This window comes from Bactrocera oleae, chromosome 5 (genome assembly GCF_042242935.1).
Source record: "Bactrocera oleae isolate idBacOlea1 chromosome 5, idBacOlea1, whole genome shotgun sequence".
In the NCBI taxonomy this organism is placed as follows: domain Eukaryota; kingdom Metazoa; phylum Arthropoda; class Insecta; order Diptera; family Tephritidae; genus Bactrocera; species Bactrocera oleae.
In genome coordinates this window covers 16,054,498-16,078,382 of record NC_091539.1, presented here as the reverse complement: position 1 = coordinate 16,078,382, position 23,885 = coordinate 16,054,498, and the positions used below count along the sequence as shown (strand labels likewise).

At 32.4% G+C, this 23,885-nt stretch overlaps 2 protein-coding genes and 1 pseudogene across 9 annotated transcripts; 1 reads left to right on the top strand and 2 right to left on the bottom strand.

Annotated features, from left to right (window-relative positions):
- Positions 1-5,175: 5,175 nt before the first annotated feature.
- Positions 5,176-7,866, bottom strand: Mks1 (Meckel syndrome, type 1). Its single transcript, XM_070110604.1, has one exon. It carries the CDS (start codon positions 7,215-7,217, stop codon positions 5,724-5,726), a length of 1,494 nt encoding a protein of 497 aa, XP_069966705.1. The 5' UTR covers positions 7,218-7,866; the 3' UTR covers positions 5,176-5,723.
- Positions 7,867-10,266: 2,400 nt separating this feature from the next.
- Positions 10,267-23,885, top strand: Hydr1 (phospholipase Hydr1). 8 transcript variants are annotated; one of them, XM_070110608.1, is made up of 8 exons: positions 10,267-10,433; positions 19,333-19,460; positions 20,947-21,116; positions 21,401-21,738; positions 21,807-21,893; positions 23,119-23,249; positions 23,306-23,471; positions 23,532-23,885. In XM_070110608.1, the coding sequence occupies exons 2-8, from the start codon at positions 19,398-19,400 to the stop codon at positions 23,765-23,767; spliced, it is 1,191 nt and encodes a 396-aa protein (XP_069966709.1). In that variant the 5' UTR covers positions 10,267-10,433; positions 19,333-19,397; the 3' UTR covers positions 23,768-23,885. The 8 variants fall into 8 exon arrangements, with proteins under 8 accessions (XP_069966709.1, XP_069966710.1, XP_069966708.1 ...); XM_070110609.1 differs by having other exon boundaries at positions 10,267-10,512; XM_070110607.1 differs by having other exon boundaries at positions 10,267-10,567.
- Positions 14,411-15,338, bottom strand: LOC138857324 (uncharacterized; annotated as a pseudogene).

The following is a 23,885-nucleotide window of genomic DNA, read 5'->3' as shown; positions in this document are numbered from 1 at the left end:
ATACATCTCGTTTAGAGACAAAACTGAATCCACTTTGATGAAACAGAACTGCTGGTGGCTATTAAATGATAATGAAAACTAATTCACTCCATGACACATCTGGTCTGATTTCTTGTTCTTCTTTTAACCATTTTATATTATAAAATCATCTATGCATCGTTTTTTTTAATTTTTTGTTTGCAAATAAATACAAGTATATATATATCTACTAAGTTAAGATATAAATTATATCATTTGTTAATCAAATGTTACTAATTATTGTTAGCGTAGTACTCGAGAGCTCGTCTAGAGACACTGTACGTATATATTATCGTTGTACTATTGTTTATTATAGTAATTAAGTTTTAATTTTAATCAAATAAACAAAAAAACGAAATTAATTTTTTAGGGATAGATCCCTCTTGCCTTATATATATACACTTGTGGAAAAGATTTCATTATCAGGCAAAAATCTAAATGCTAAATTAAAGCGGTGGCCTGTATTTGTAGAAGAATTATTTCCCTCATTTCATTACAAACATGGAAAGGAAAACTGGTAGCAGATACTTTATCTAGACAATAGATAAACGCACTCGATGATAACAACGAATCGGAAAGTGTTGTGGCAAAAAGTGAGGAATCCCTTACACAAACCATCTTAACGGTTAACCCTTGTTTTCGAAAGTAGATAATAATTGAAGAAGGGAAAACTTTTTCAAAAAGCTCAAAAACAATTTTTACGTCCGGAATGAGACATCATATAATTTTCAATAATATAGAGGAACTAATATAAACCTTGAAAAATTGTATTCATCCGAATATAATTAATTGTTTACTACGTGACTTTCCAATTCTTGCAAAAGTTCAGAATAGAATTTTCGCTGAGTTCCCGCCCGTTAAAATTCAGCAAGAAAAAAACATGTCATAGATATCTTCAACTAGGACGGAAACGAGGACATTTTTATAACAGAATATAACAGAGCCCATCGCTCATTACGTAAGAATATACAACAAATTTTAGAAAATCACTATTTTCTATACGTCAAAGAGACACGTGTAGATATCTACTCCCGATAAAACCTATTTTCTAACTACTAATTTTCTAAGTTTGCTATTGTATCCCCAATAAAAGCTATAGTTGATATATAATATCCTATGTATGAACTTCATAATTTTTATAAAAACACCAAACTGTAGTTTGCGACAATAGAAGATCCCTAAATTCTAAAACAATACTGAAAAACCATTTTTACACGACATTTTCCGCACATAGCACTATCAATGGTCGAATTGAAAGATTTCACAGTAGTTTTACGGAAATAGCGCGCTGCAAGAGATATATTTCTGACACAATTGAGTAAATCCTCCTTGCGACAACTAAATACAATTCACTCAGTATTTAAAAAAAAGACCGATAGAATAACTTAAAAAATTAACAAATACTTTACTTACGTCCCTAAGATTATCCTGCTCACATTTAGCTTTTGGGTTAACGCAAAAATCCTCAATTACACCAACTTCTACTATATTCCAATTACATCCGGGAAAGTAGCTGTTTATGAGCAATACGACTTTCTGTTCCATAAGACTAATCTTTTGACATTCGCAGCAATAGCAGAGATTACATTTGCCTAACCAACATTCAGCAAAATGTAAATCAAAATCCGCCGATAATATCGCCGCCATTGAAGGAGTCGTGGATGGTATTATCGTAATCAATGACCAACCAGCATCTATACGATCCACAAACGTGACCGAATTAACGAAAGGAACACTTCTCTTAATTTTTGATGACGATGAGAATTAATTACTTCAACTAGAACAGATTGGCACGATCCCACCCTGAGGCAGCACCCGCAAAAAGGATAAATTTCACTGAACATATTGATTTATTGTCACTCCCATATTTACAGAATATGAAAGGAACTTCAAGCACATATGTATGTATATTATCAAGTCTGGCACACTTCTTCTACTCTTATTTGTAGTCGCTATAATCGGAGCAATCATACTATAACGTAAAAAGAAAGGCCAACACCGTGATATAGAACAAGATCGCAAAAGAAACCTAGGAGGCCTTTATTTCAAGAGCGAGGATAGTTAACACCCGAAAATTTCTGAGCATGCATCAACAAATCAAACAGTCACCGACATTCCTCCATTCCGTACTTACCGCCCGTATCAAACCAAATTTGTCAAAAGTTATAACCGTAGTTGCAACGCAGAAATCAGTTATTCTCTTTTGTTTTCATTTCACCAATGTTGCCATTGTTCTATTTGTATACACGATTTTTCACACATTTAGTTTTTTAGTTATAATTTTTCGTAATGTAAAAGCTGAAAACTAAAATCCAACTATTGAATATAAGTAAGTAATAGTTTACCTATTTATAAATAAGTGTATTCGAAACAATCGAATTTGATAAAAAATCCAATTTTCGTGGATATCCTACCGTACCGTCTGTTGAAGCGGACGGTAAAAGCGGTGGTGACTGTTCATTTACATTGCGCTCTCATAAGATAGGTCGTATCAGCTGATTCGGTCCACGGTTTTGAGTCGGTGACTATTTGTGCCATAAGAACAACTTCAACAAACACATAAGCTAAGCGATTGCATATTCAATTTCTCCCCCATCGAATTGATGACAATGTATGGTATTTGCAAGTTTGCTAAAGATAATAAACAACTTTGGGAGTCAGATTACACCAAAGGGCTTTGCGGTCATGCGGATGCAACTACAAGTGTTTAGGGAAGTCAGGCATTTGGCGTAGTCGCCCCAAAAATGTAATGTCTGGATTATTTGTAAGAACTCTCCCAGCGAATATAGCTGTACTTACGTAGAAAGTTAAATAAATCGTAATTTTATTAAAATCAACTCGTTTTGTTAATTTATACTTATAAAATTAATTGATTATTATAGGGTATATATAAAATAACTTAATAAAATACCAAATTTGATCGAAATTCAAAGGGAAGGTATTTCCCGTTTAACGTTTTTATTTAGGTATGTCTGTTGGATGGCGTTCACATGGGGACTATTTGTCGACTTTTGTCGCTCATTATCGGCAAATTCCCTTTTAGTGTCGCTCTGTGCATTCATACGAGCGAAAAGAGTCCAGCAACTCAAGCCGAGTTTTTCTGTCATTCCTTTTCATACAATTTTTGCAAATATTCGTGCGGTTCGGCTACGCGACACTATACTACGTCTTACATTTTGGTTGCAACGAATTACCATGATTTTGGTAGAACAATATGCATAATACCTATTCACTTAATAGTTTCAAAGAAATACTTAAGTCGGGAATTCCCAAATTTTTAAGTATTAAAACCCCATAATTTTTTTATTCCATATATTTTTCTATTTATTATATAACATCCTTGAATTAGTTACAATTCTTGTTTTAAATAAAATGATATTCGAAATAAATTCTTTGCGGTTATGCGGTAAGTTATTAAGAATGACAATAAAATTGAATTTTGAGTATCTTAATTTTCTCCTTATTTAGAATTTTTCAAAATATTTCTAAATGAGAATTTATAACACCGTTCTCTGACAGAAATATGTATTTACCAACATAAAGAGAAAAATGAAATACTTTGAACAAAAAATACAAATGGCACTTCACAAATGCATGATTATTTGTTGTCATATAAACGATTTTTATGATGAAAAATTGATAAAATATGATTTTTCTAATAAGTGTGACATAATAAAATGCGAAAGATTATGCAAAAAAAATATATTTTACTTTTTAATAATTTTCTAATTTCAATTGTTACAAAATTACTTATTTATGTATGTACATACATACATACTTACTTATGTACATCAATATGGAGTTCATTTGCATTCTCTGGTATGAACACATGGAGGAATAGAAATTTTGATATTATATTATCACTTATCAATAAATACATGTGCGCGTACTGCTCTATATGTAAGTATGTATGTACAAATATGCGTATGACATTGCAAAATAAGTAATGCATACACAAATCTACATACATGTATGCGTAAAAATGGTAGTATGTCAACCAATAGAAAAAAATACAAACATTGTTGTACAAAAACAACAATTGTCTCAAATAGCATGAGAAGCATCAGAAATCAATATGGCAGTCAAATCCTAAATTTTTAGTAAATCACACAACAACAACATTTTAATTTATAAACGCTGGCTAACATGCAATAAGCTAAGTCGTTTCATTCATAAAAGCGACCGCTTTACACATATCCCCGAGCATGCGTTTGCCCACAAGCGTCTTTTCGCGACGATGCCAAAAGCTAGAAATCATAAATTGAACAGCTTTCTGATGTTCCCTCTAGAAGGGAAAAGTGGCAATCATGCAAACCCACAAAACACAGAAAAAAGTGACAAAAAAAGTGTTCTCTGGTAGAACAATATTTAGAAAACCCGCAATTGATATTTTCAAAGAAAATCTTATGACGGGAATTCACCAATCCATCAGAACGTATTCGTATTGAATACCCGTTATTAATATCGAATATATTCCTCATATATCGGGAATTATTAAAAACCCTAATTTTTATACTCAACATTTTTTTCTATTTATTACAAAACATTAATTTATGAATTGCATTTCTTGTTTTAGATAAAATGTAACATGATATTCGAACTAAGTCATTTGCGATTAAAAAAAAATAAATATGAAAGCATTTAATATTTTAGGTTTACATATATAATATAAAAAAGTACATTAAAAACTGCTAAATGTTATTAAAAATTTTAATGAAATATTTTTGAGTATCTTAATTTTATCCCTACTTACAATTTTTTTTAAATATTTCTGTTATTCTATGCATATTTGCATATACAAGTACATACAATTTTTTAAAATATGTCTATTACTATATATTTGCATATTAAATACAAAAAAATTTAACTAAACTCAAATTTGCAACATATCGTATATATTCATTTGAAACAGAGCGCTATTGCAACCATGAAAAGAATTTCAAAATGAACAGGAATGCTGAATTGCGTAGCAGCGAAGCGTGCCACCCAAGCACGAGCGACACGTCCCTTCGCTTTCCTCGTAGTCGCCCTCGTCTACAAAAAAAACCGGTTTGGGCGAGAAAAGTCCGTGTGTGAACTGGCACTTACTTGTTGATATTTTAATTTGACGACCGCAAATTTGGTTGTATCCACTCATACTTGACAAGTACAGGTTCATTTGCATAGTGACGATTGTATAATCCTAGATATAGTAGATTTATACAATGATAGTGACAGTTGGAAGATGAACAAGTGAGCGGACAAAAAATAAACGTATTATATTATACTTTATTATCTTTATATTTAATATTTTTACTTCTACGCTTTCTTATTTTTCCTATTTGCGTTCTTTTTTTTCAATAAAACTGCAGCAAACCCAAATAAAAGAAAATCGTGCTTCGATGACATTACAACCAAACGCTAGGAATGCAAATGTTAAATGATTATTGACGTGTTTATTTGAACGTCTGCGAGCAAGACTTCACTTACACCAGAGAACGTATACCAATTATTTAAACGTCTCCAGAGCAGTTTAAACCCTTAAAATAAAGGAGATTTAAGATCGGCCTCTGCCGGACTCTATTCGCTTTCAAGAAACTATTTCATTTCTCGTCGTGCATCTATAATACAATTAAAGTTACTAAAGAATCTTCTACAAATCCGAATGTAGCATTGAAGAAATGTATTCACTTAAAAATTTTCAGGTTTAACCGAACAGAAAGTTGTCACTTCAACACCACAGCTTCAAGCCGCCTGCGAGATTCGCGATATGCTAACATAATATCATCCAAAGTCATTGCACTTGTTCTGTTTGTACATGGTGTCAGTAATTCACAGTTGCGTTGTCTGAAACATTGACAATTAAGCTCTAGTTGTCCCGTGCTCTGAATACGACAACCGTAACGTGATTTAAGAGATTTATCTGTGACCATGTCTGTATAAAAATGCATAAAATCAAATAGTTGACGTCCACCAATTAAATAACGGGTGAGTGTTTCTAATATTCCTTCGGCAGGGCGCAGACACATCAGCTTCGCCGAGTTCGATCCGGTTAACAGATATGTAGAATAGTATGAATATCCTTCAATACGTTCGCGCCCCCAGTGGTCGATAGAAATAACCTCGAAGTATACATGCAACAAGTGAGTGAGATTAAAGTCTTCTTCGCAGAGCAAAGTCAATTGCCAATTATAACCGAAGAAGCAATCATTGTTAGCGGGACCAGGAGAGCTAGCATGTGTACTGGCGTTCAACGCACCTTCTTCGAGAATGGTGTTTACTGGCAATTGAATATGATAACGTACATGAATATTGCCGTAGCTGAATCCACTCGCCTGACGCAACTCAAAGAGCAATGATACACGGGTTGTGCGTTTCGGCGGCAGATCAAACAAGGTATTCAAGTCTCGTTCTTCCTGCCAATGGGCGGTTAACTCGGGTAGACGCAAGTATAGCGTCGGATTTGCAACATGTCTGCGTTTTGAAACATTATGCACAGCAAAAGCATACAAATGCCGATAATCAGTGTCGATTTGGATATAATAGGGATTCACCGCGAAATCGTTGAAATCTGGATAAATGTGTAGTTGTCGCAATTTCGGATACCAAACAAGAGATACTAATTGTGTGTCTGGTGATATGGCCGCAAAAATGTACATAAACTGTTGTCCCGCTGTGATTTCGACAAAACTCGCTTGTTTTTCTATCTTGTCACCATTTATTAATAGCGCATTATTATCCGGATTGAAATCGTCCTCATGCACGTAGGTAAATATTTCACCACAACGTTCTTTGGGTGAGGATTCTGCTTTTCGCGACTTTTTATTGCGTTTCTTATGATGACCACGTTTGCTAGCTTCGATCACCGATGAAGTGCGCCCTGACGAAACTTCGGACACCCCAGCCTCCAATAGCCATTGATTATATTTCTTTTGTGTATCAGTGAGACAAATTCGCTCATCCTTATAGAGTTCAATTTCCGAAGGACTTAAAAGCTTTTCTTGCCAACGTATTCGTGTCAAAGTAATTGCATTATTAGTTTGTTCAAAACTTTCAATCTTTTTAGTTGAGTTATTGATATTTACTTTATTGAGAGTCAGATCGAACTTTGGCAATTTCAACAGAGAGTTGATGTGACGGAAATGCACTTCCAATTCTAGATATTCAATATTGTCACGTATATTATAGATGCCCGTATGTTCTGGAAACGTATGAAGCATTTTTATGCCTGCACTCCTAAATCGTTAAACTACCAAAAAAATTTTTCCTTTTGTAGCGTTCGTTGTTTGTTTTGATTTTTAATCAAATTGTTCCCTTGACAACGATTTGATTTTACGATGCATTGTGGCTTCTTGTACTAGGTGGCGCACGAATCGTACTACAAAAACAAATCGAAATACCTTTTTTTAATAACATTTACTTATTTTTTTATTGTATAGCAAACTTTGTTTTATATAATTAAATATTTTTTTTTATATAATTAATATATTTAAATTCAACAGTTTTACAGATGTTTGCGCCATCTAGTAATGATATCTGCTCTACCGCCAAGCAGACACACATCTTATCAGAGAACGTAAATGAATAGAGACAGAGAATGTAAACAGAGAACGTAAACAGAGAATGTAAATGAATAGAGAAGGAGCAAATGTTAGCTGTACTAAAATGTTAATTACGATGAAGGAACATCGAAAACGCACAAGTTCGAAAATAATATTTCACCAACCTGTCAATTTACGCAACGAACTACACCACTCTATAAGCAAAATGTATATACATACATATGCACAGATGTTCTTTGATATGCGCATAAACAAAAATTAAAGTATTAAAATGGAGAATAATTGACTTATGAAAAAAAATATAAGGAATGAGGGAAATAAAATGAAAATATAATTAAAATATCATTTAATAAAAAAGGGTTATAAAAATAAAAAAATACTATATAAAAATATGATAGGATTTGAACTTAGGCAAAATATTTCACGTTGCAATAAACAAGTCGACTATACAAGCAGCACCACAGAAAATATTCATGCTAATTTGTCTAATCTGTGAACTCAAACAGCTATTGTTGTTTACTTGCTTCAATGTTCATATGTCTATATGTGAATATTCTTGAAATTGCCTTCCTTCATTCGCATGTCCAAATATATTTGCATATATGTACACATATGTACATATGTATGTCCCTCAAAATGTCTTTCGCAAAAAATCAAACACTCGCGCAAGTGACAAAAAAACGTAGACGCACCATCATCGGCCAATAATATTCAAGCGAACTCGCGGCTTATTTTCTAAGTATTTCATATTACAACGACAACAAATTTATTCATAAGGAACGTGCGTCTGCTTCAAAGCAAAGTGCGCTCGTTCATAACTCTGCGCCACGCTATTTTTTCTGTGCGCCTGGTAAACCACATTTGGTTTTCATATAGAATTCCTACGCATATGCGAAATTAAGTTTATAAAATGAATGAATGAAATTGAGTAAAACGAGAAAAATTCAATTGTACAATTTGACAGCCACCACTGAAAATCCTACCATCCCCCTCGCATTTGTATGTTGCCCACAAGCTGCTTCCTCACAACATTTGCTAAAAATCAGAAATTGAAGAATTTGTCTGATGTTCAGAAAGGAGAATTGGCAACATGACCTATTAGCGAGTTTAAATAATATTTATATTTTTGCATATTATGCACTATATATGGCATTAAATTATAAAATTTATATAAAATTGCCATTCATATGAAATTATTAACTACTTCTATATATTCTAAGCACACTGCATATAGTACTTTTATATGTTTACTTATTATCATTATTTCATAGTTTGTCGATTTAGCCCATTTTATCTAAATACAACGCTATGAAAATGCAGCCCAATCGGTAATCGCAATATTTCAAAAGAGTATAAGTCAACTTTCAATAGCAAACCACTGCGAAAAGGACAAACGAGACAACATAGCCGACCGACATTGTCGCAAAATTGTCGATACAAACAAATTTTGTCAACTCCGCGACGATTCACACAATTTGGTGTCAATATGTATGCGAGCTCATATATGTATGTATGTATGTATATACATATGTATGTTTGTGGACAAAGTCGTCATTTGGTTTTTTTCAACACAATGTCTGCGCGAACTCGCCGTTACTTCGTTGGCTTGCCACCATACACAGAGGCGTTCTAACTTAGAACCCTTAGTATATTATTATGTTGTTTAATTTGAATTGAAAAATACTGATGCATTTATGAATTATTTTCGTAATATAATATATATTATATATATAAATACACATATATTCATACCTATAATCGTTTTTAAACTAAATTCGATAAATAAAATATATATCTGAAATAATTATGTGGCAGTGCGCCCCAATCCCTCCTTGCCTGCGATCGTTCAACTCACAAAAAGCAAAAAGTGTGGACAAAAGTCATTGCTTGTGCGGGGCAAGAAGATAATACAGATTTTTAATTCAGAAGGCTTTTCATAATTATAAATTTGTCATATCATAGAAATTGAAAACATAAATCTAAATAGGTATGCGCAACGATTTTTCATATAGGAATATTCGTTTTGTCTATTTATAGCATTTCGCATATTGTGTGGTGTATTTTTCTTTTTCGAAGTTATATTTTTCGATGTTCCCTCATCTGGAACTACAAATTAGTACTCAAAAAGATTTCATTTAACATTTGCTCCTTCTCTATTCATTTACATTATCTGATGGTATAAAATAATATTTTTCAACCCTTTTCCGGTCAAAAGTCGGCCATTTGGAAACTAAAAATCAAGCCCAAAGCAATCTGGCAGTTCTCCATAGACCCCTCGCAGCTGTTGCTTTGTTTAAATCTTGTGTGGACCCAACACATCCGCCAGCACAATTTCGTATGTCATTATTCTTCGTTTTCTGTTACTGTAAAATTCTTACAATCTCGAGCTGGATTTTTTTAAGAACATCTATTCGATACAGACGTCATGAAGCTCAACACTACGTAGTCACAAATACTTTTAAATTTTAAGTTAAGTTTTCAGGTTCAGTCTTAATTATAAGAAAGTTTTGTAACAAAAATGAATTAAATAAATATGTGGTAACGTAAGTCCCCACATTCTTATCAGCTGATAGTTTCTCTACTCCCCATTTGCCATGCATACTACTCCATCATTCTTGGCCCAATACAAATTCTTAATCTTGAAAATTGTATATTCGTTTTTACTATTTTAGCATGATGATATTTCTATATGGTTGTATAAAAGATAGTTTTTACTCTTTCTAACTTTAGATTCCCCTATTAATTAGAAATGGCAGTGAATTTACATGTGTTAAGAAAAGCTGGAAAAGTGTTTGTTTTGTGATTGTTTTGTGATATGTGTTACCTCCGTTTTGGAGGGTTGTTGGAGGCAGTTTTTGCGAAATTTACTAGACGGTAAAAGTTTACGGCTGATTGCCGCTCTATAAGTTGTTCACCAATTGTTATATTACGAAGTTTTCTCGTGTATGTGCAAGTAATAATATTATATTAATGTACTATAACAAAACAATTGATGAGAGTACGATCCGGTAACCAATTAAAAAGTTTGAGCAAAAACATTTGTGTTATTTTTTAGCGAAACCTTAGGAATCAAAGTTGAACATTGATATGAGTCAGAAAATAGTTGACAAATCAATAATATTATTATTATTTGTAAATAATTATAAATAAATGCAGTTATACCATATTTTTAAAAAATAATTATTTCAAACCATCATAGCAAAATCGTGCTTTAGTGAGTAGATAAAGAGAAATTTTGTGTGCGTAAGAATTGAATCAAATTTAAATTCTATACCCAACAGTGTACATCTTTCTATGAGAGTTAAAGTTCGAAGTCTAATAGTTTGCCGGCAAACAAGTGCTCTATGCTTAAATTTTGATGTAAATCTTCATAATATAAAATGACATAAAAGTACCTATCCATAATGTGTCTATTGTAAAAATTTCAACCAAAAATAAGAATTAATTCACTAAAAAGAAGTTTCACAATTAAGCAAATTTATTTGCCTTTGTAAAATAACATAAGGGTAAATTTTCGAATAGGTTGATTTCACCACAGCTAGCTCAGAAGAAGAAATTTTTAATTATACCTTTCAGCATTTAAAATGTATATACCATGCACATATGTATTTATATATTCAAATCTGTATTATCGTATATCAGTAATAACGTGCACTACTCTATATGTACAGTGTGGACCATAAAACTGTGAAAACTTATTTTATTTATTAGTTAAACTATAGACCTGCATTATGTCTGTTATTTTAAATCGTTAAAAACTATTCACGGTTTCGGAAACTAGTACAGACTACCAGCACAACTTCTCGAATTTCGTCCCAAAGTTAGTAAGTTTTTCACATTTGTTAATTTTCCCATCATAAATCCCCATATACAAAAATCCAAAGGATTCAAATCCGGAGAAGAAGGGGGCCATTCATCCGCATATTGTCTTTGAACCACTACTGAACAATTCTTGCTTTATAACCCGGGACAAAATCTTGTTGAAAGCAGTTTGGATTACTGCGAAACATACTGGATACATGAGCAGAGAAGCACTTTCTCCAAATAATATTTTGCGTTAAGTTTTACGCATTTATCAATGAAAAAGAGAGGGAGTTTTCCCTTTGCAGATATGGCTCCCCAAACCATAACAGAGGTTTTACTTTGATACATTTCAACAACTCTTTTATTAGCTGGATTCTCAGACGTACTGGTTGCTTAAACCCGGTCATCTTGTGAGTTATGTTGTTCCGTTAGACCATGATTTCGCTTTTTCTTATAAGCCTCCATCCTAAAGTTTTTATTAATATTGTTTCGGTTGGTTTTTTTTTTGGTTCTCACAGGTCCTCAGCCAGTTTCCTTCCCGTAATTGCACAATTTTTCCCCATTCGTTCACGTACAATCTTAATTAGACTTGGAGTTCTGACCATGTAACTGCGACCAGGTTTTTTTGATATTTTAACGCTACCACTTTTCTCAAATTGAACCACAGTACGTTGAACGAATCTGCAATAAACATAAATGCTCTGGAGACCTTAACAATTTTACTTGTTGTTTTTCCTTGAAAATGTAACTTTTTCACCAGCTCTCTTTTTGATTCCTTGTCCACAAAAACTGAACACCAATTGAAGGAACTTAAAATTATGTTGCGTATATTCAAAATATACTTGCGTAAGTATTTAACAATAGAAATGTGTATTGGGAAGTTGTTAAAACTTATGCTGGAAACAGTCACCGACATTCCTTCCCTCTGTACTTATCGCCCGTATTAAACAAAATTTGTCAAAAGTTATGCCCGTAGTGGCAACGTAGAAATCAGTTGCTCTCTTTTGTTTTCATTTCACCAATGTTGCTATTGCTCAATTTGCATACATGATATTGCACACATTTAGTTTTTTAGTTATAATTTTTTATAATGAAAAAGCTCAAAACTAAAATCCAACTATTAAAAATAGTTTACCGATTTATGAATAAGTGTATTTGTCAGTGATTTTGAGTTATTTTAAGAATTTTTCAAATATATTCCAGTTAATTTTTTAATTACTACAAAATATCGAGATTGGCAACCCTGCGTTGCAAGAGATTGCTCTCTCACTCTCAGCTCACCCGAGTCAATTTTCGCGGATATACTACCGTACGGTCTGTTGACAAGGATGAAATGATGCGAGACTCTTTGAATCGAGAGAGCGCTGTCAAAGTCCACATTTTTTATAACATTTGCCAATGTTGCCACTACCGTTTAAAAACGATTGGGTATTTTAAAAATACGTTTTGGATATTTTGCAATTTCCACACTACCATTGAGGTATGCAATTAGCGCGTTACCGATATTATTTTTGGGTGCTCGGTTCCCCAGTAGGCCTATATCACCCATATACTATATACATATTTACTTTTGAAAAATAATATATAATACTATGCAAACATAAAAAACTATAACAAAAACAAAACAATTCATAAAAAATATCACATCTGTATAAAGTATTAACAAACAAACAAACAAAAAAATTATAAACTTATATGAAATATTATATATACACAAAGAAAGAAAACATTTCATAAACAATATCACATTTATATAAAAATAACACAAACATTTCCCATTTATATAAAAAAATAAGTAAACAAAATTAAATATTACTAAAATACTTAAAAGCTATATCTTAGTATAATATTTACATATATAGACAATAGTATTAAATATAATGCCAAAATTTGCCAGAACCCAGTTTTAAATATACTAGTAAAAAAAAAAAGAAAGAAGGCAAAGAAGAAATAGGACACAAGAAATGGTCTCGAAAATTATATATCTATATATTAATTTTGAAGCTATTTTGTCCCAAAAATCTACATATGCGAAACACATAATATTTTTGCCCTAAAGTGAGGAGTACTTAGGTCCCTATTGAAAAACTTAAGTGAAAAAAATATACGTATCCTAATATATAACGCTAGAATAGCATTACTGTTGCTATTATCGCAACATTTATATGGGCTGACATTCTTCATTTTGTCGAACAATAATTGCCCTACACCTATTCTGTGACAAGTGGAATCAAATTCTCTAACAAAAATTGCTTCTACTGCTTTCAAATAATCTACAAATCCCTGTGGCGGCTTAATCAAATTGCACCTGTCCACTTGCCTTTCCTGCGTAAAGAGATATTCTAAAGAAATTTCGTCTCCTAAGTAGGGTAAGGGTTGGGAGCAAGTGTGTGTTTTAAATATTTTTAAATATAAGTAGCCGCTAAAATATGCAAATGCATTTTCTTTTAAAAAATCTACCTTAGCATCATCTACCTCATTATTGCTTTCTAACCCTAGCCTGTTGAACAAATGTTCAGGTCGTGGAAGTCCTTGAAACTCTTGCCACGATAAGTCCTGCGTTACACGGTCATTACACACACTTTCTATTAATTGATACGAAGTATTAGGGGAAAAACTTTCGTTATTGTTAATAGGTTCAAAGTTTCCGTTCGTTACTAAATTAGCGTAAACTATTTATATTAAGGATCCAACCCTTAAGGTAGTTGAAAGAGGAAGTAATATCAGCCCCGGTGTCATCGCTAACCCTAATTGTCTTTAAAAGTTTTATAGCCTCATCTAATAACTGAATATGTTCGGTCGTTGCCGAAAAAACTTTTTTGCTAGGCAAAATAGCTTCAAAATTGCTACTATTAAAAAACTAGGCGAAGGACAAGTTAAACGACCGGAACTATAAATGGATAACATTCCGGAAGCGACTGTGTCACTGAAGACTTGTCCTGCAAGTTTGACACTCATTATTTGAAAATTATTGGGAAAAATATGTGCATCTGAAAGTTTCGGTGCACAACGAATAGGATTTTGTGAATCTTTTTTATAAAAGTGCACTATATCGGACGAGACTTGAAATTTACTTTATTTTTAGAATTTTCGAGACAATTTCTTGTATTTTTCAAAAGGTGGGGGCAGTCATTGAAAAAAAATACATCCTTGCCATTTACTTCAAAGTATGGGTGTTCTTCTGAAACACCCAAGACTCTAGCTAAATTTAGAAAATTAGATCCCTGATCACAAACAAAATGGCATGGATTAAGACCTATGTTTTGCAACTGGGTAATGGCCTCAAAAATATATTTTTTGGCTACATCCCCTTTACAGGAACCATGGACAATAAAATATGATAGGGGGTGAGACCAAGGCGCTCCACCAATACCTTGGACCATCAGAGTCATTGCACTATTACCTATTCTAAACTAAAGCCCTGGCTTCTCAACTCTAAACACCTAATGCTGCTACTATTACATCCTGGATCACGGGGCCATTCCGAAACAAACTCGTCCAGAGTTCTCTCATCCGGAAACCTAAGGATTAGCTTAAGGTGTCTATAAGCTAAAGGTGAAAGGAAGTACACACCTAAAGCCAGTGTTTTAAAATAATTGTCGTATCTACGACCGTTATGGTTTCGGTTAAAATTTTTAACATTATTTTGTACAATGGCGCTTATCTGTGGAGGAAAATTACTACAAAAGTGACCTATTACATCAAAACCTTCCTCTTTCTCTTTTAACTCATTTTGTAATCTTTTATAATATATTTCCTAGCTAAATCTTGTAATTGAAATTTGAGGTAACTAATTTCCCTTTCCTTTTTTTCTAGTTTATTTTTTAACTCAAAATTTTCCTCCACCAATTTCTGTTCCCTAAACGCCCCTGATACTAAATTTAAATTTGTTTGGATTCCTATGTCTTTACAATGCGTTCTATCAAATAACCCTATTTCTTCCTGGGCTTCTTTTGCCACAGATGCTAATAACATTAAATTGTTTGAGATATCGGGCGATTCCGCAATAACTGGCAAAAAATCTTCATAACCCAATTCGATTATTGAATTGGGACTATAAACTTCTTCAAAACTGGGTTCGGACACATTTGGCAAATGTATGTCCGGAACCGCATTTTATTAAATTTCTTTTCTAACTTCATATGAATGGAGAAGTGTCGATCGCACGCAAACAAATATTTATTTTTAATATGTCCTACACCCAAGCGTTGCAGCCAAATCAAATATCTAATTAAAATATAAATAAAAAAGTCCTAAGCCTTACAACCAAAATAAATTTAATGAAAATTCAGAAAATTTCTACTACTAGTTCTATACTTTTCTAATTAACGGATAAAATAAAAATCTAATTGCAGCAATTTATTTCTACTATTCTACAATAGTAAAACTTTTACAATAAAAATATTATAATTTTTTTAAATTATTTCTACACTAAGTAATACAATCATTATTTTAATAAAATTAAATATATACGTTTAAAAATTTAATAATATCATGCATTAATACAATATCTTCTATATTAGTGGATACCATACCCTTACAATATTAATAATTTCAAAATCTAAATTTAAAAAATTTACCATTAACGTTTTAAACTTTTGGACTAACCTGTCTTTATCCTTCTCCATACAAGGAAAGTTGAACGTATGCTGTCCGCCCTCGCATCCCACAACGCATTTTCACACTGAATTGGAATATATCACAAATATCATCACTATTATTATTTATTGTACGCAAATAATTTATTTGAATTTACTTTTATCAATATAATAATACGTACCAACTTGTTCACTGAAATTCTGTTTCACACCGAATTCTGTCGGTTATTTATAGCGGTATTATTTCTGGCATCCCGCCTTTTTTGACATCAGCTGTTCGAAATTCCCTGATTTTAATAATCAGGGAAAGAGAATAACAGAAAAATCAGCGAAAATGAGAGAGTCTCGCATCTTGTCATCCATGCTGTTGAAGCGGACGGTAGAAGCAGTGGTGACTGTTCATTTACATTGCAGCTGATTCGGTCTACGGGTTTGCGTTGGTGACTGTTTGAAGCATTACTTGGCTCAGCCTAACGAAGCATCAAATAAGTGCGACAGTACTGCGTATGACATTGCTACATAAATAATGCATACACAAACATACATACTTAAGTATATGCGTACACATATATAATATAATATATATAATTATGTTACCAACAAACACTTCCAATATTGTTCTACAAAAGGAACAATCGCCTCAAATAGCTAAGCAGCGTCACAAATCCATATGTCAGCCAAATAGCCGAAGCCCAAATTTATTCATTGATAAAAGCAGATACCTACACAACCCCCGAGCATGCGTTTGCCTACAAGGGTCTTTTCGCGACGATGGCAAAAACTAAAAATTATAAATTGAAGAGCTTTCTGATGTTCCTTCTGAAAGGGAAAAATGATAACCCCACAAAACACAGAAAAAAGTAGCAACATAGCTCTTGTCGATTTAAAATATATGTCAATTCTAAAATATCTTTCCATGGCTCGCAAAAATCTCCCTCGATATGTATTCATGATCAGACATAAACATACATATTTGCGATGGTTTGTAGGCAACGCTGTTAGAGCGCCAAGGGAAGCGGTGACAATCGGCGACCGTTCGTTAATTTTTTTTCGGTACAGCTCGCTTTTTCTAACAACAACACAATATTGTGACGCTTGTCGTCGCTCAAACAGTCAATTCTTCCACACATTGACTCTTTGACATAAAAACAAAACCATGAGCTTCGGCAAATAATAGGTGTACACAGTTTTTATTTAATAACTTTGAAGAATTTGCATTTAAAACAATTTTGTTTTAGACATATTTACGCTTGTTTTATTAATCATAAATATATCGAAAATCTTTCATTCCGAATTTTAAAACTGAAATTTTTTTTTCAAAATAAGAAATATCACTGATCAAAATAATAGGTGTAAAATATTTTTTTCTAAGTAAAATCGTTATCCTTTTTTCGGTCCATGGGTTTTGGATAATCTGTATATCCTCCATGGTTTTTCATTAGTTTTCCAATTCTATTCGACATGGATTAAATTAATTGCTCCTTATTTTGAAAAGAAAAGGCTGTCAATCTCTTCTTAAGGTCAATTAGAAGTTCTCAATCGGGTTGAGATGAGGGGATTGACTAGGCCGTTGCATACAGGTCACATTTGCTCCCTGAACTACTCAGATACCAACCTCGATGTATGTTTGGGTAGTTATCTTGTTGATAGCAACACGTTTTGGAAAATAACGAACCAAGGCTTTGCCAGGATAAACATCCCATACCATTATGTTTCGGCCCCCATGCTTAATTGTCTTTTTGGTGTATTTACAATCAAATTCTTTGCGACGGACAGTTCTTTTATAATCATTTCCATAAAAATTAATCTTAACTTCGTCACTGAATAAAATATTTTGCCATTTTTTTTTCTCCAGTGGGGCCGCACCAAATTTTATAATCAGCGGCAAAAGCTTTTCTCTTCTGTGTGTGGACCTTTCTTAGAAGAGGAATTTTTCTGGCCTTACGCCTCGGTAGATTGCCGTTCACAAATTGACATCGAATTCAACTTCAGTCACAAAAGGGACCTTTTTTGCCGTGGGAAGTATACGGCGATCATCAATCAGGCAAATTTTTCTTGGACGACAACGAGTTTCTTTATCATTTTTTTGCTCTAGAACATAAGTTACAAAGTTTTTCGACCTCCCAAACGTATTTGCAATTAATTTATACGTTTTCCTTCATCACGCAATTTTTTTTACCAATCGATGCTCTACATCGGTACAGTGGCTTTTACGGCTCATTCTAAATAATTTCTTGTTTTTAGTTTATGGTGTTTGTTATGTACATTAATATGAAAAATAATTCGAAATAACACTTATTTTTAAAAACATATTACTCACACCTATTTTATTGGCCAACCAAATTTAATGAAGCAATGATAATTTGTCACTCAAACGCAAAATTAATAAAATAGTAATGCAATTTGTTGATACTTATGCACTACTCTTTCGCCTTCATCGTAAAAATGTAAAGGTATCAAAAAAAAAGTAACAGTTACAACACCATTTGGCTAAAAAACAGTACCAGCTAAACGCACACCTATTATTTTGTCCATATGGAAATATTATTTATAAAACCTAAGTATACTAATTATACGTTCTATGGGTACGAATTGATAGAGGAGGTTCTCCAAATGAAGAATATATACATACATACATACATGTAGTAGCTTCCGTTGACTTATGATTTTTTAGATATTTAAGAAAAAATTAAATCACAAGCTTATTAAATATTAGTAGTAAAGTAGAATTAAAATTTGTTCACGTTTGTGAACTTCGTGTTCTACCATTTTGAACTAAAGCTCGCACGGAGCCATCATCTTCAATACTCTAGAACAGTGGTCAGTAAACTTACACATTTAAATAATTAATATTGGGATATTTGGGATTCAAAATTAAATTAAAATTTTTTACTTTAAATTAAATAAAATAAAAAAGTAAATAAAATTCTTTGATTAAATCTTGAAAAATTAGTTTCCAAAATCGGAATTAATAATTTAATTTTTAAAATTTGAAAATTTAAACATATATACATATATAGTATGTATTGTACAGGCTATTTGCTTGACACAGTAATAGTTTTCCGCTGCAATTAATTCCAAACTACGTTATTTTAAACAAATAGTAACATCTAATATAAAAAATAGATTACCCCAACGATGTTTTACACAGAGTTTTATAGTTTTGTGTTACTACCACAAATGGTATTATATATATGTATATAATGTGATATTCAATATTTACATTACATTAGTTAACAGGTAAAAGTAACAAAAAACTCGATGACTCTATTTACATATTTTTATTATCATTTTAATTATTTTTGTTTTCATTTTTATGAACAGCTGCCATAAATCTGTATGTATCAACATCTTTTTTTTTACCATTGCAGATATTTAGTCCAATAAGTTGGTTTTGATTACAATAATAATACTCGAATAAGTTCCTTGAGCACTCATGTTTATCCTAAATTCTGCAAGATGCTGGATTCACTTTACAATTATTGGGCAAATTTACCAGGTTATCATGTATTAGGTTTTGGATTAATCGCTTATTTTACCTATTATCTTATACTAGTGGTTAAAGTAAGTGAACTTGTTTATATATGTATGTACATATGGAGTTGGGTGATCCAAAAATCAATCTATCGAATTAAAAGAAAAATACATTTTTCAAGTTGGGTGCAGTGGGCTTTGATTCTTTCTGCGAATTTTGAATATGTTTCTGTACAATGACCTTTGTTTTTAACAATATTGCTTGAACAATACCTTACAGATTAATAATATTTTTTATTTGTTTGTTTTGGGCTACGGTGACGGCAGCATCACTACAGCAGTGGAGGACTTTTTTTTAGAAACTTGGGAAATATTGAATAAGTCGCTAAACTTAATTATTATTTTTTGATATTTTTTGTGTATATTTTTAAATTACATACATATGTATATATGTATAAATATATCCTTAAGATTTTGAGACCTTTCATAATTTTTTTTATTCTCAAAAATCACCTTTTTAGTTGTGCCCTTTATTTTTAAGGATATACTATTTTACAACGCGGATTCTTGTAGAGCATAAAACTTTCTACCTCACATGAGCAGAAAATGATAGAGTCGTGTTCCGAATTTGTTCAAATCATCAAATGTGTTAAAGATATTGTTGAACGAGCTATTGTGTTGATACGGAAATACAATCGAACTCTAATTCTGGAATTGGTGACCGACGTGCTGCCTTCAAACTTAGTTTTAAAATATCGAGATTAGCAACCCTGCCTTGAAAAAGAGCAATCAGCCGACTCGTTTCTACGGAAAAAAAACAATTTTCGAGGATATCCTACATTACGGACGGTAGAGCGGTGTTTAATATTCATTTACATTGCTCTCTCATAAGATAGGCCGATCAGCTGATACGGTCTACGGGTTTGCGTCGGTCACTAATTGAAGCATTATTTCAGCATAACAAAAAACTAACAATAAATATAAATTAATCGACAACAATATCGAAATGGTTATTAATTGAATTTTATTAAGAACTAAATTGAATATATAAAAGATTACAAAAACAATAATGAATTAATTGATAAACATACTTTTTTGACAAATCTAGACAAACGATATTTTTAACTATTTTATTTTATTTGAATATAGGTTTTTTTTGATTAAATATCAACTATTTTAATCAAAAAACGCTAAAACTGCATATTTTGAGTTTTTTTCAGTTGTCAAAGCTTTTATGATTTTTATCCCAAACGATTCAAAATTTATGTTATTTTTTAATTAAAGTAATTTTTATATAAAAGTTGTTATTTAAATGCAGTGGTATTTTTATCTCGTATATAAGTTCACTTATCCCAAAAATTCGATTGGTCAGTTTATTTTTTGGCTCACCCAAATATGGAGTAATTATAATAAAGAACAAGCAATCATAAGTATCAGTATTTATTTATTAGTATTTATACTTATAATTAACATTAATTTTCTGTTTTTTGTTCGCCCTTAACTTCTAATAGCGCCCAACATTCGTTTGTGCCGAAGGACCACTTAAGAATTATCTTCTGCGGGAAATACCAACATTGAGTGTAAAGTTTTGGCCTACATTTTGGTGTTTAGACAGTCGCGCCCAAACAGTTTTTGCCAGTGTATTACGTTCCAAAGTTATACCCCCTATTAACTATAAAAGGTAATATCTAACATACAAAAACTAAATTATACTAAGATACATACTTGTATGTATAAGTATATAATTTTTGGCTTTATTTATTAGTAGATAATAGCAATATATTTAAAAATGTTTAATATGTGCAGTGATATTTCATGCACATGTCAGTTATACGTAAGTGTTACGGTAGTAACAAGTAATTTAGGAGTTTGACCCGGACAAAACATGATACGCAATTTTTATGTACATATACGTTAATAAATATATGTATATAGTTCTATCATATTATTACTATACATTTTTAGAGAAATTTACACTCTGAAAGATGGAGGGGAAGTAGCTTTGGACTGGATGGACACTAATTGCAATTCAAATTCACCTTGCATTATTATTTTACCCGGCTTGACGGGTAATTCACAAGACGAATATGTTAAGTGCCTTGTATATGCCGCCAATAATTCTGGCATACGTGTTATCGTCTTCAATAATCGCGGACTTGGTGGTGTGACTATCAAAACGCCACGCCTCTACAACGCCTGTAACTGTGAAGATTTGGCTGAGATAGTGCAACATGTTCGAAATGTATTGCCTGCACACTGCAAAATAGGAGCTACTGGTGTTTCAATGGGTGGGCTAGTGCTGGGTGAGCTGCATTACTGTTATGTGTTCATAAGTACATACGAATAAGTTTTTGCTTAATTCTGTTTCAAGGCAACTATTTGGCACGTAGAAGCCAGGAGGCGCGGACGTATTTGTCGGCAGCTAAAATTATTTCAGTACCTTGGAATGTACATAAAGGTACGTTACCGATACTGCATTTGTATACTCTGCTGCAACATAGAGTGTATAATTATTTTTTTTGTTTGACTAACAGTTGTTTGTAACACCAAAAACTAATCGACATAAATAGAGAGTTATGTATATAAAAATGACGAGGATGACCGCCCGTCCGTGCAAACGATAACTTAAGTAAAAATTGAGAAATCTTAAAAACTAAGGGCCCACAAAATGCAGTTAACATAAAAGTGCCATAACAAAGCTCCACATTAAGATACAAAATTGATTTGCTACAATGATGTGGCTCTGCACACATTTGAGTGAATATATCTCAGGAACTACTATTTCAAACATATAACAATATTTTGCCGACCTTATAAAACATTGTGAAATTGGGCTATATCGGGCAGGGGAGGTTTGCCCCTATATATCACCATTTTAAATTTCATGATTCTTTCACTTCATACAGTATATAGCAAATGGCGTTATCCAAATAATACGTTGCATAAAAAGATTGCATACCTTAATTTAATGTCCAAAAATAGTTGAAACCGGTACGGACCCTAATTTTTATCCGGCCAAGGACAGCCAACTGGGCAATATTCCTCCAAATTACTTCAGGGATGTTTTCTTCCGCTGCAACAACAACAACAGCTTCTTTGGTTCAATACTTCCCTTAGCCCGCATATACCTAATAGAAAATTTTCTATTGACTTTATACCGTATCACCTAAAATGTATAAAATCCGCCCGATAATAACCTTGCCCGCCATATACTTACCTAATATACGAATACGAACTCCGGTTGGATTTATAGCGTACACTTATTTATGAATCACTAAGTAACATGTCTTAGCAAAAGCAAATTTATATTACTGGATATACTGCGGCTTCATTCCAAAAATGTGTGTGTGATATTTATGTATATGAAATTAAGTATATTTCTCAAAACTAATGTGGTTAAGTGTTGAATATGTATCGAATTGGTCAAGACGTTGGCATAATCCTTATATAACTAATATAATGATTCGGATTATTTTCTATGCGATTTCTTCGAATATTGAATGTTTAATTCTTTCGCTACATTTTTTATTATAAAGTTTTGCTTACACCTAAAAAAAAATTGCCGGCTTAGAACCGTGCAATTGCAAGAGTATAAAATGTTCGGTTACACCCAAACTCAGCCCCTCATTTCTGGTTTGATATAAATGATTTGATTTGAAATATTTTCGGTTTGCAATCCATAGCTATTGATAGTATAGAGCAACCTATATTAAATAATCTTCTCGGCCGTATATTGACGCGAAATATGTATCGTACATTGAAGAGAAGTGGACTGCACGAACATCTGGAGCTCGATATGAGAAGCATTAAAACAGTACGGTCACAAGTTGTTAAATGAAGAAATATAAGTATTAACTTAATTTATTTCAGTGCAAAACAATTAGAGAATTCGACACCAGTTTTACTATTAAACATTTTGGTTATCCCAGCGTAGAAGATTACTACAACGATGCCACTTTGCAAGATAAATTGCAGCACATCTCCGTGCCACTACTTTGTTTAAGTGCTGCCGATGATCCATTTCAACCACTTGATGGTGTGCATTGTCTGTGTTTATCTATCTTACAATGAAACAGTTAACTTTTTATTATTTTAGCCATTCCCATTCAGGCGGCAAACGAAAGCAGTCACGTGGCTATTATCGTAACTGCTCGTGGAGGTCACATTGGATTTCTAGAGGGATGTTTTCCTTCGGCTAAAGATCAGTACATAAGCCGTGTTTTCGTAGAATACTTTACCAAAGCCTTATTTGACGAAGAAGGTGAATTTCAACGAATTAAAGAAGATCTTAACCGAACATATCTTGAAAAACATAGTGATTTGAAAGTTTAATATTATATAATATTTTAAACATATTTGTTGACGATTTTACTGGTTAATTAAATGAATAAGTCGTTACTCAATATATATATGAATGATTAAAATAGAGAAATGGAAAAAAGCTACTAAA

What these genes read in the sequence shown, in the direction of transcription:
- Mks1 (XM_070110604.1), bottom strand. Translation starts at nt 7,217, where the DNA reads ATGCTTCATACGTTTCCAGAACATACGGGCATCTATAATATACGTGAC.
- Hydr1 (XM_036371317.2), top strand. Translation starts at nt 19,421, where the DNA reads ATGCTGGATTCACTTTACAATTATTGGGCAAATTTACCAGGTTATCAT. An exon ending in AATGGGTGGGCTAGTGCTGG is followed by an intron (nt 21,739 to 21,806) that starts GTGAGCTGCATT and finishes TTCTGTTTCAAG; the next exon opens with GCAACTATTTGGCACGTAGA. An exon ending in ACCTTGGAATGTACATAAAG is followed by an intron (nt 21,894 to 23,118) that starts GTACGTTACCGA and finishes TGCAATCCATAG; the next exon opens with CTATTGATAGTATAGAGCAA.